This window comes from Camellia sinensis, chromosome 4, assembly GCF_055761805.1.
Source record: "Camellia sinensis isolate YWXY chromosome 4, ASM5576180v1, whole genome shotgun sequence".
NCBI classification, from domain to species: Eukaryota; Viridiplantae; Streptophyta; class Magnoliopsida; order Ericales; family Theaceae; genus Camellia; species Camellia sinensis.
In genome coordinates this window covers 194625514-194639412 of record NC_138964.1, presented here as the reverse complement: position 1 = coordinate 194639412, position 13899 = coordinate 194625514, and the positions used below count along the sequence as shown (strand labels likewise).

Below are 13899 nucleotides of genomic sequence, written 5' to 3'. Positions count from 1 at the left end.
TGTTTATATTTTTTTATCAATTATTATTTAATATATATTTTTATATTTTTTAATTATTTAATTTTTTTTTTGATAATTTAGGATGCTCGGGTCAGTTTGTGCGCACATCGACTAATTTCTGGGGGACCAATCCCATCGTTCATTAGCGGGGACCCATTTAAAGCCAGAGCAAAACTCTGTATAAACTGGCCCAACACAAGGATTGATAGCACCTAAGATGTTTTAAATTTGAGACCTAGAGAGGAGTAAATTTTTAAGTCTCAAGCCTACACCACTACTCTTGGGAATTTTTAATTATCCAATACAATATCACATTTATCCACTTTTTTCACCAATCATAATAATATAAAATATCACATGTTTATATTCTGAGATTACTGAATAATTATCCCTTCTCGAGTATACAGTGGCGGAGCCAGGAAATTAGGTTAGAGGTGTACTTATTAATTATAATTTTTATTTAAAAAAAATCATGAGCAATATTAAGATAATCATAATTTTATGAGATAAATTTAAACATAAAAATTTACATATTCATTATTAATAAGAACAAATCAAAATTCTATAATAGTGTGGAATAGCTCAATGTGGGATGATGATGTAAATTTGCAATTTTAGTGCAAAAAATTATGGATCAAAATTCCTAATTTAAAAAAAAAAATACATCATTTATAGCACAAATAATTATAAAATCTATTTAATTTTTATTTGACAGAAAAATATTAAAGAGATGACATTGTTTGTAAATGATGTGTTTTGAATGAAAATTATTAAATAGTCTTAAAGTACCATATGACGTTACCTACGTGATGCTCAAAGTATAGAAAATCACAAATCACACTAAGTGGTATGTTAACTTCTTGAAAATAATAAGTTCATTATATCTAATTTATAATATTTTTCGCTATACTATTGATTAAAACTACTGGATAAATAATACCACATAGTGTTTTCAAAGTATCAAATAACTACTTGATGTGAACAATATAATAAATCCTTAGTCAAAGAATATGTTAAGAAAAAAAACAAAGAGAATACATTTTATACATGGCAAAAACCAAAAAAATAAAAAAAAATTCAAAACTGAGGGGACACGTGACCGCCTTGGCCCTATGCTGCCTCTGCCCATGTGCGTATATGAGGTGTATATCTGAGTAATGCTAAATACTTAAAATATTTTACCAAATGTCTCAAATGAGTGTATGATTCACATGGCACCCACATGGTGTGGGTTCCATACCTAACTGAGACATTTGGTAAAACATTTGGGGCTCTATCATTTTTCTATATATCTTAGTTTTGACATTTATGTTATTTAGTTATAATTTATTATGGTTTTAGTTATAATTCAGTTATGACGGATTGCGTTGTCAGTTATAGCTTATTGTGATTAATATTTTTGTTATCATTCAAAAAGATATTATGTGATGTTTGATTATAATTTATTTTTTTAATTTTAACTAAAAATTATTTAATTATAACATTTGTAATAATTAAAATCTTAACTTGTATATATAATACACCCTTTTGAAAGTATATATACTAAAATGACCATTCATTCTAATAACAATCTATTGGGTTGTCGATAAACCAAACAAAAAAAATTTAAAAACTAGAATTTTTAAATAATTTTACACATTTCAAAAATTACTTTATTTATTTATATATTTTTAACACATTTGAATATACTTGTATACATTTACCAATATTAGTAGACCCATTGCTTGAGATCATCTAAATGAGACCCCACGACGACCTCAAAGAGCCTTCAAGTTCTAGAAGCCTAACCTTTTTCCAATCTTATATTGAGAAACCTCTCATCAACTTGCATTTAAATAATAAAATAATAAAAACATTGTGGGGAAGAAGGAAATTCAATGACCATTCATTTACCATCTTGAATAAACTCCCCATAAATCATCTGACCTGGGTTCGGTGAACTAAGCCCTTTACTCTGCCTCATTTTTATCCTTATATGTATAGGACAGTTAATTTTCCACCAACTTGATAGGTGTACCATTTCAAGTATTTTTTCTTGAATAATACTATATGTATTAATTGGTGTACTAACTAGTGTATCAATTGATAATGTAGTATAATTTAAGAAGTTTTTAAAATTTGTAATGTGATTAATGAGTGGAATCAATAATAATATCATAACTAGTGTTGATACACTAGTTAGTATACTAATTGGTACATGTAGCACCACCGTTTTTTCTTTTAACACTCCATTTGAAGCATTGAACTAAAATAAATAAACTAATTAACAAAAAAGATGGATAATGTTTATTTATCTATTTAACTCTGTTTAGAAAAAGTTGACTAATATGGTGTCTTGTTGCAATTTAAAATTATACTAGTAATTTATTTGACAAAAAAATTGAGAAGTTATAGTAATTTTTTTTTTTTTTTTGAAATCACTAAATATGTATGGATAAAAGAATTTCATCTCTTCATTCTTAATTATAATTTTTAAGCATTCAAAATATTTATACAATAGAAAAATTATATAACAACTTATTTAACAAGATAGGTTTAATTTTTCACATATTATTAAAAAAATTTAGAATTCCAAAAATTGTGGGGAACCAACAAAACTAGTGGTGCATGTGGTGTGGTTCAGTTCGGATAGTTTGAAAATAAAATTATAAATCAAATAGTGAATATCGGATTGGCAAATAATAAAATTGCAGTTTGAGACGGTTTCAATTTGTTATCAATTTGTTAGTTAATTAAAAAATATTCTTAAATAATTATCAAGCATTTGCATAATATATAACACTTTGCATAATATTTATATAAGACAAACTAATTTTACATAATATTTTTTATAACAAATTTCGCATATTAAATCTCTCTCATACAAATCTTTAAAAAAAAATAAAAATCTCTCGCACTATTTTTACTTTGATATTTCATTAGAAATTAAAAAATATATATATGTAGTAATTATAATAGAGTAGAGCAATTTTGAAAATGGATTATAAATTTCAAAATTTAATCTACGGTTAGTGGAAAAATTGGTATGAATCAGTGCGAATTAAATGATTTTTTGCACAAACTTAACCACAACCTATCTCAACTAGTTTGCCGGGGCTCACACACAACACCACAAATATTATGAAATTATTTGAAATGATTTAAATAAATGTACTTATTTAGATAAAACCAATTATCGAGTAAGGCTAGAGACCTCAAAAGTTTTATTAAAATTTCTACTAAATATTTCACATGAGTGTGAGACTCACATGAGACTCACATGATGTGGGTCCGACATTTATATAAAATATTTAATAAAAATTTTGATAATTTTTTTGAGATTTTCATCAACTATCCCCCTCCCAAATTGTACGGATCCTCTCTCAATTAAATACTTAAACTAAATTGTCAGCTAAGAGCATCTCCAACCCTGAACTTCTTTTGTCATCAAATTTGATGAAAAAAAGGATGCTTTCCTCAATTTGATACCACTGGCTCCAACGCTTCACTTTTTATCAAATTTGCTCCGGGGACAACCGGTTGGTCGACCGGTAAGAGGATTTTTTTTTTTTGTGAACTGTTTGAACCAATTTTTTTGAACTGTTTGAACCCTGTGGTGGTCAACCGGCTGGTCGACCGGTAAGGAAATTTTTTTTTTTTTAAATTGTTTGAACTTTTTTTTGGAACTGTTTGAACCTTTTGGTGGTCAACCGGCTGGTCAACCGGCTGGTCGACCGGTTCGTCTCCCCCAACGGTCATGCACAGTGTTTTGGTGAAATGCGGAGCTTGTCCTCACTTTGGTGAAATGTTTGGTGAATTCTCGATTTGATATCAATTTGGTGAAACCGTTGGAACTCCAAACAGTGCTTTTTTTACCAAATTTCAAATTTGATGACAGGCTTGGTGAAGCGTTAGAGATGGTCTAAGCAATCGTATGACTAATTGAACACTTATTTTACAAAATATTGCGCAAAGTATCTCAATTCCCAAGAAAAAAGAGTACACAAGGCTATTTTGAGAAGATGATTATAATCAACTTTTTGGTTAAAAACTGATTAAAAGTTAATTATAATCAGTTTTTTGTGAGAGAGAGAAGTGAGTTATAATCTGGGAAGTAGATTATAACCTACTTCCCAAAAGACCCCTTTCTATGTTTGCGTAAAAATTATTTAATTATTTACAAACTGTACAATAATAGCATTTAAAAAATATTTCAAATTGAATAAATAATTAAGCTACAGCCTATGAGCCCAAATCTGCTACAGTAATTCGGTTGAGATTTTTCTTTTAAGTAATTATTAATATTATTGTATTATTAACTTTTGTATGATTATGTTTGGCAGTATATAAATTTGAAAGAAAAAAAACTTGAGAATAAAGTCGGTATTTTAAAACAATGAAAAATATTTATTATGGAGGTCATTTTCTATTTTTTATACTCCTTTCCAAGGATCAACCCATCTTTCTCCTAAATAGAGATGGATTTAATGGACGAATTGTAGGTGAAGATCCTTCATATTTGAGAATATAGAAGGTGGATTAGATATGCTCTCAAATAAGACCATCAAAATTAGTATGTTAATTTAAGCATCGAAGGAGTTTTGACATACATAACACCCATGCTCACACAAGGTGCACTCTCTCATCTTCTGTTACAGGTCATGTGGACTCAAATCGAGCCCTACATATTTCAACATAATCACAAATTAATGAAAATTTTGTTAAAATTCTAATTATTAGATGTGAGGGGTATTTTTATAATATTACTTTGTCCTAAATAGACCTTTATTTGATATTCCCTCTGATGTTTGAAATAAGAAATACTTCAATTAAGAGTGTCAGAATTAACACTCCGACGGTTAAGTTAGCCACTAGTTGAGAAAGTGATTTAGGTTTTCAAAGAGTAGAGAAAACTTTAGTGATATTGCATACTTTTTTTTTTTTTTTTTTAAGTTACCTTCCTTTTATAGAGATGGTATAGAAATTTCTTAAGTAATTTGACTTGCTTGCCATCATCATCACAATGTCATAGCCCAAGTTCTTATTATAACCTTCAAAAAGAGACAGCATAGGCCCACTTAGTTACTCGACATAAATGTCTACTGTTGCTATCGATGATATCTACTCGATGTATTACTTAATCGGCGATTATGCTACGTAGCTCGAAATTTTTGAGTTTGAATTTGGTTCGAAATTAACACGACGTCGTTTTGGAACGATAGTTTCGTTTTACGAGAGGGATATTTAATGAAAATTCTCTTTCATATATCTTACCGGTAAAAGAATCCAAAACGACGTCGTTTTGGATTTCGAGCCAATTCGAGCCAACTATTTTCGAGCTACCAAACATTTTTCCTTAATCGGAACGGAGATGTTCGGCGTTGAACCTCTGCAATCTAGTGGATTTGGTTAGATTTGGGCTCAGGGTTAATAGGTCTGGAGGTGTTGGTTTTTTCGTTTTTTTTTGGTACACCGAAAAGAAAGATGTGTTTGGTTTGCTAAACACATTAGACAAATAAAAATATTACAACACCTCTCATCCTCAAATTTATTTATTTCTTTATTTAAAATTATTTAAAGCCTTCCTTTTCAAATCTCTATATAAAAAATTTATTATTTTTTAAAAAATTCACATACTTCAAAATGATAAGAATATTTCAAAAGAAATGATAGAGAAATGGGATTAGATTGCACCTAGAGCGCACAACATTCAAAAAAAAAAAAAATTTCTAAATCACACCCATAAACAGAATATCTTGTTGTTCTGTCTCTCAAAAGCCAAACGTTGAGAAAAATTTCTTCCATATCAGAGCTTCCTCTCTCCATGATTCTCTCTCATCCTTTTCCAAATTCCAACGAAAATTGCTATCCTCTCTCTCACACACTTGTTATGCAAAAAAAAAACTCTCCCCATGTACCCGTGCCTGTACCGTCTTATCACAATCACCAGATTTTTTCGCAGAAAAAAAAAAAAAAAGTAAAAGAAAAGAAAAGCAAAAGTATTTTCCTATGAACCAAACACAGAGATCGACCCAAAAATACGGCTGTGGACAGTGGGTCTTTTAATTGGGCTGGTGTGGTGAGGATAGAAACTCACCTCGAAAACGATGATGCGACACACCTAACGCGGAGAAGTTATTGGTGAGTCCTGGATACCGGCTGTCTTATATACGTTCTGATTGAGAGAGATTTTTTATTGGGCATTTGAAAATTTTGATAAATTATTTAAAATTTATAATAATTTTTTTTAAAAAAATATAAAGACATGAAAATTTATGCTTAGCCGAAAATATGACCACGTGTGTCCTTAAACTAATTAATAATTTTTTCCTAAGGTGCCAAAGCTAAGAGACCTAGGCTATAATAATATATACAGCCGTGATTCAGGGCCCGAAAACAGGGGGCTCGAATGCCCCGTATTTTCATTTAAGGTAAAAAAAAAAAAAAAAAAAAAAGGAAAAAGAAAGTAAAAAAAAAAACAGTTTTCAAAAATGGAAATTAAGGGTATTAGGGGCAACTTTTTTAGGGCCACCAATCATTTTCCTAATATATATATATTAGTAATATTATGAACTTACTCTTATCAACTCAAAAATTATTTAATTTTTTTTATCTTATAATTTAAATTTATTTTACACATAAATCTCATAATATATAAATTAATATCTATCATAAAATCCCTTATTCACGATTTTTTTAAGTAAATTAGGTTAAGTTTGGGAAGTTCAAAATAATTTATCTTTTTATCTTTTTTTTTATCACATCATCTCTCTATTTTTTTACACATTTTTCGTAAAAAAATAAAAAATATATTTATTTAGGTTATTCCAAACAATCTCTTAATCTGGTAGTATAGATTTTTGTTTTTTTTTTGTTTTTGGTTTTTTTTTGATTTGGGTGGGTTTGATTTTGATTTGATTCCCAAATCAAAGCTGCTATGAGGTTCGGACGTGGGACCCAATAACAACAACGTCTTTCTATTTCGAAAAAAAAGTTGCACACGTGCGCTGCAAAATTGGAAATCTGTGCCAGTTCACCCCCAAAACCCATATTCCATTGGAAATCTCAACAATACATTAATAATTTTTTACTTTTTCTTTTATTTTTATTTTTATGCTTGTAAAGATGCACCAAGGATCCTCTAGAGTGAAATTTCCCTAAAGTTTCTTAAAGTGCTATAGTGTATGGTTGAGATTTATTGGCAAGTCACATCAGAAAAATTGATGTAACTTGCCAGTAAATCTCAACCATACACTGTAGCACTTTAGGAAACTTTAGGAAAAAATCACTCTAGAGGATCCTTGCTCGTAAAGATGTGTTTGCGTCATTTGATTTTCTAAAAACTTGTTTTTAAATAAATTCTAACATGCTCTTATTATTATTTTTATTTAATTAAATTAAAAAAATTTAGAGATAACTAATTTAGATATTTTTAAAAAAATTAAAAATTAATTCAAATATAAAAAAAATTACTAAAAAAAAATCTATTAGATTACTTGTTTCATATTTTAATTAATTATTTTTACTTTTAAAAAATATCTTTGATTATGTAAACCTAAAAAATAAAATAAAATAATTGACTAACGTGTGAAAATGTATAATAAAAATAAATAAAAATTCACTTAAAAATTATTTTTGAAAAATCAAAACAAACAGAAATCTTAAGTATATGTGATTTTTTTCATCTAAAAATAAAGAGTTTATGTAATTTTTAAGATAATTGATTTATATTATTAAAAATGAAGAGAATTTTATGTTTATTTATTCATGATTTTTATTGTGTATATATATATATATATATAAGAATACATTTAAAAAATAATGTGAATATAAATAGCATTACAAATTTTTTAAAACTAGATGATTAAAGGAGAATTTTTTTTTAAGGTCCTTGTTATTCAGATTTTATAAGATAAAGCACATATAATATTTTCACAGTGATTAGGTCTCTCAATATTTTTTCAGAGAAATTTTAATTTAGAGAAATTTTAAAATTTCAAAAAAACAAAAAATTTTAAATAGAGAAATTTCAAACAAATTTATCTGTGTTTTGAAAACTCTTTGCTTTGCTCACAAGTTCTTCTGTTTTTTTAACAATTTTCTCTATGTTTTGACTGAATCACAAAAAAATCCACTTCACCGCCATCGTCGCTTAGGCCATCCTCTTTGATTCCGCCAAGAAATCCATGTACGACAATGACCTAAACCTCAACCCAACTACATTGCTACCGTCTGCAAAAGCAATCAACCATTTTTCTCCATAACCGAACCACATAGAGAGAGAGAGTTAAAAAAGCTTCGAGGCTATCTTTGAATTCAATTCATATCATATGGTGACCCACTGCAAGTCTGCACCACCAAACAACCCATATTATAAAAAGGATTCCATTTCCTGTTGAAATATGGAGGCGCATCGCCGTATTGCCCTTCTCTCTTCTTACCTTTGCACAATAATCACTTCTCCTGAAAATGGAGAGTCATCCTCGAAGAGTCGAAGCGGAAGGAAAATAGAGAGGAAAAATGGAGGAGAGAGAATGAGAGAGTGGATATGATAAAGATGTGGTTGAAGGATCTTAGTTACAAAAAAAATATATATATTATAAACTTCTTCCATTATTAAAAGTTTGAAAGAGATAAGCCTTCGTTTAGCTAACTTAGTTAGGTTAAAAAAATACAAAAAACAAAATAGATTAAGACCTCGTTTGGAAATAGGTTATTTTAGTAATTTTTTGACTTTTTACGAAAAAATGTGCAGAAAAGTAGAGAGATAATGTGACTATTTTAGTTGACTTTTTGACTAAAATAGCCACTCTCCAAACGAGACCTAAATAAGTTAATAAGATAAAATTTCACATTTAAACTAAAATCGTTTCATTTTTTTTTCTCATAATAAGTCAAAAAAATCAAAAAAATCAAACCAAACGAACTTCTTAATCCCAAATTAAAAAAATCTCAACTCAAAAAAACCAATGCCAAATAGGGACTAAATATCCCTAATTAAAGAATTTAAACTATAAAATAATCCCAAGGGCACACCCACACATTAATATTAACAAATACATTAGTATTAACGAATGTACAAATTGGTAGGATGGTAAATAAGTCGATTCTAGTATGATATTTTGTTTAAATTTAACCGGAAAATGCAATAAATTTGAAAAATATGTTAAAGATTTGTTTATTTAAGTAATGAACTGATTTACAACAATATCATAAGCACACAAATCAAATTAAAAAATTTAATTTTTAAAAATTTAAATAAACTTACCAAGAGATATATTTTAAATTGACTTGAAAACCTAACAAAATTTAACGAGTCAAACACCAATTCAAACTAAAATAACTTAATTAGTTTTACAATTCTACAAGTTGTACCATAACAAAAATTATTAATTGATTCAGAAACACGTCCAGTGACCATTCACAAAATTCATGCTCTTTTATATTTTCAATTACCCAATATAAAATCTTAAACCTTATCATCTCCACCAATACAAAACATACATGAAGCACCACTTAACAATGCCTCAGGCCCAACCAATAGCTTCTCCTACCATAATATAAAAAACAAAATTAACAAACAACAATATTTCATGTCGGCTACCTTATTTCAATATGAATACGAGGTAGAAATATGTATTTTTGCACTCTTTAATCCTTTATATATATATACACATTTCATAGTGCAACAACTGCGCATTTCCCAATTCTTTTTTTTTCTTCCCAATTTTCCCAAGCCCGAGACCTCGAAAATTAAAAAAACAAACAAACAAAAAAAATCAAAAGTATCTCCATGTTAGCCGGTTGCCGGTAAAACCCATCATGACTACCGCGAAACCGACTCAGCCAGTTTTCCGATTCGTTCAACGAGCTCCGGCGACAGCTTCTTCACCGGTTTCCTCTCCTTCTCCAGTCGAAAATCAAACCCCAACGCATCCGAAACCTCTTCAGAGCTCCACCCGGCCTTCCGGAGCGAATCCGAGAACCGATCCGTTTTCAGGAGCAGAGCATCGAGAACCGATTGGTTGTCTAGAAGAACCATCTCACCTTCAAAGAACCCGGAGGCCGACACGTGTACGATCTCTGCGACGTCCGATTCCTCCCACCCGCTTTCTCTCAACACCGACCCAATTTGCCCGATATAGTCTTCGACCCATTTTGGCATTTCTGATCTGGGCATGTCGATGTACCGTTCTGGAGACGAGGACGAAGAAGACGAGGAGTTCGAGTTCCTCCGCCGCCGATCCACGGCGGCATCGCTCCAAAACTCGACCCATCTGGGTGTTCTATGACCCGTATTGGTATCAAGGCTTCTACGAGAGAAATTCGATGACGACCCGGCAGATTTTTCTCTGACGGATTGTTGTTTGGAGAGGACTTGTGGGTCTAAGCTCTGAAACAAGGAAGATTCGCGATCGAAGAAATCAGAGAGATCGAAACCACAGCAGAAAATTCGGGTCTCGTCAACGAAGAAGATGGGATTTCCAGCTAGTGAAGGATTGCAAGGAATGTAGCAATGGTTGAAAATGGGTATCAAAAGTGGAGCTTTTTTAATGGAGTTTCGAGCGATTTTGAGGGCCTTTTCCGGGTCGGATGGTCTTGGACCCCAAGACTTCGACCACAGCGCATTGCGCGCGATGTGGAATGAGATTGCGGCGATAGGGAGGTTTATGGAGGCGCGGAGATGGAGCCGAGCGGAGCCGCCGGAGCGCCAGTCGGGGAAGCCGGGGCCGACTGGTAAACCGGCGGAGAGAACCGCTTTGAGGTCGGGTGGGAAAGGGAAGCCGAACTCGGCCTCGGCTCGGGCGAACTCGGCGTCGGACAAGCCTGTTTGGACTTGGATTCCGGAGTTTTTGAGGTGGGTGATGACTTTGTCGGCGAGAGAAGTGAAGGAGAGGCGGCCGGTTCGGACCGGAAGGGTTGAAGAAGGTGGTGGGGCGGCGGCGGCTCGAGCGGAGAGGCGGCGGAGGCCGGCGATATGGGCCGGGTTCAGACCGGTCATTCTCCGGTCCACGTCGACCATAGTGATAAATGGATACTTCGATTGGGAATGTTTCGCCGGAAATTCGTCGCCGAAAAAATGTAGTTTGGTGAGAGAGGCGTGGAAGTGAAATAAGGGAAAGTAGAGAGAGAGGGTTTTTGGCTTGTAGACAAACGTTGGGTATTTATAGCAGAAGCAGAAGATACTCAAAGTTTTCATTATTTACTATTTTAGGGATTGGATTAAAATTCACTACTCAATTTTTAATTTACTTTTCTCTTTTATAAAAAAAAATTAAAAAATAATTTTTAATTATCTTTCTAAAACACTCCTTAATTTCTTAACATTGTGTTTAGTTAAGATATTTAAATTTGAAAAGAAAAATAAAAGATTAGAAAAGAAAAGAAAAGAAAAAGAAAAAATTTCTTTACATTGTCTTCATGTCCAATATTGCCACTTTAATAAATCATTAATTTTTTAATTTCTAAAATAACATTTGTTTAAAACCGGTGTCATAGGTTTTTTTTAATAAAAAAAATTAAAATAAAAGGCTCTTGCCATTATAACCATGACACTAGTACACTTCTAGCTAGCGAACGTTTAGGTCAAGTTTGGCTACAAAGAAAAAAGTGCACTTATTTCATCTTTTTATCTTTTTTGGGTCACATCAATCAACATCTCCTCTTTATTTTTTCTACACATAATACAAAAAAAGTCAAAAAGTACACTTATTTAGTCTTTCCAAACTAGGCCTTAATGTCATAGGTTTGATTTTTTTCCCCTCAAAAAATCGCTAAACATCAGATCATACAAAATCTCGTAACAGATAAACAATCTAGTGTCATGGTTTCAATGGTAAGATCTTTTAATTTTAATTTTTATTAAATTTGAGTAAAATTTTATAAGTTTGTTATCAAATAAAACAATCTAACTTTATTGTTTTTATGATCAAATCTTTTTAAAAAAATATCAAACTTACTTTAAAAAACTATTTTTAACCATTTCTATGAAAGGAAGTCATCTTCAAATATTTTAAAATTTTTTTTATCAAATTTAAATAAATAATAAGACACGATAGATAAAATAATGATTGGAATTGAGATTAATTTGTTTATTTTATTGAGAGAGAGTCATTTTTTTTATTGAGATTAATTTGTTAAAAAATTAATGAGACACGATACATAAACTGAAAACAATTGGACAATACCTTTTGTCAATTTGGAATTCTGATAAATGTTTTACAATGTTGTACATTATAACAATTTCTATGCTTTAGAATTTCTTGAAATGTAATAAAGATCATTGGAAATAAGTAAAGAGGATCACGATAGATAGAGTTGTTTTCAGAATTAGCTATTTCATTTAATTTTTTAGTTTTCTAATAAAAAGATGTTTAAAACAATAAAAAGAATAGTTAATTGTTTTTGCATTGACTTTTTGACTAAAATAAATTTTTAAAAAAATTCAATTCATGTTAAAATTTTAAAAACAATTATAGATAAATGATCAAATTTATAAATATTAATTATTAAAATTATAATCTTTACCATGAAATTGTAATAATATTTTGGGATTACCACTGTGTCGTAGTTTCCCCAATAAATTATTGCCAAATCATCCCTAAATATATTTATACGTACAAATTATTCTCTTCAAAGTATAAGGCATTCAATATATGTGGTTGACGGAAGAAGGAAAAAAAGAAAAAGAAAAGAGGGTACTATTTAGTTTATTTGAAATGATTTTATTAAGGAAAAATTAGTGAAACATCCTCTCCAACTTTGGATAGTAAGAGAGGTCTGATATATTTTATTTTTATTAGCTAAGATCGTTCGCTGAAATTTTTCTATGATCATACCAGAGAAATTTCTCTGTGAAAATTGAAATTTCTTTGTGCCATGATGAAATTTCTCTGTATTAGGGAGTAATTTCTCTGTGAAAGTGTTGAGAAACCTTAACTACAATAAAAAATATTGTATATTATTTATCTTATAAAATCTTAATATCAGAGATGTTAAAAAAAATTCTCTTTTATTAATTGTAATACATTAAAATTTCTCAGAAACATTCAAATAATAAATTCCTTTAATTTAATGAGTAAAATAAAATAAAATATTATTAGAATTAAGGCTAATTAATATAACGTTGAGTATACTTTAATTAGTAGTTGAAGAACATTTATTAACATTAATCTTAATAAAATCGGACGACATGTTTTTTTTGTTATTTTATAAATTTAATATAAAATTAAATATTTTCAAAGAATAATAATTTTATTCCTAAATTCATCTCAAGCTTTGTATTGTGCAGTAGGCAAGAGAGCTCCTCAATGGGAATGGCATGATTTGTCTCATAGATGTTGGACCTGCTACTTACCTTGGGTGGGGTGGAGTTATCCTTCTTTTAATTATTTTTTACTTTTTATTTTTACATTTGAATAACATTAGGGATTCTAAAAATTTGATCAAAAATTTTACTAATATCTCATATGGGTGTGAAACTCACATAAGATCCACATTATATGGGTCCCACATCCATATAACATTTGGTGAAATTTTTGGTGGAGTTTTTGTGATCTCTAACATTTTATTTACATTTCTTCTCTACTAAGACTCCCAACCAAAAAAAAAAAAAAAAATAGTAAAATATCCCTCTCCAACTTTGTATAGTAAGGTTTCGTTTGGGAAGCCAAATGTTGGGTTTTTTTGGCTAAGATAGCCACAAAAAATAAAATATATTTTTAGTCACAAAAAATAAAATATCACATCCAATTCATAATCATTATATTCTTTCTCTTACAAAAAAGTCAAAAAAGCCAAAAGCCCTTCTCAAATTAAGTTTTTTAGCCCAGGTTAAAATAACTAAAAGAGTCAAAAACCAACCCACTTCCAAACAAACCGTAAGAGAGGTCAAAGATGTTTTTTTAATTAGTTAAGGTC

General features: G+C 30.2%; 1 protein-coding gene across 1 annotated transcript; it reads right to left on the bottom strand.

Annotated features, from left to right (window-relative positions):
* Positions 1–9587: 9587 nt before the first annotated feature.
* On the bottom strand, positions 9588–11295 carry LOC114260486 (uncharacterized). Its single transcript, XM_028200631.2, has one exon. The coding sequence runs from the start codon at positions 11177–11179 to the stop codon at positions 9806–9808; it is 1374 nt and encodes a 457-aa protein (XP_028056432.2). The 5' UTR covers positions 11180–11295; the 3' UTR covers positions 9588–9805.
* Between the last annotated feature and the right edge of the window lie 2604 nt (positions 11296–13899).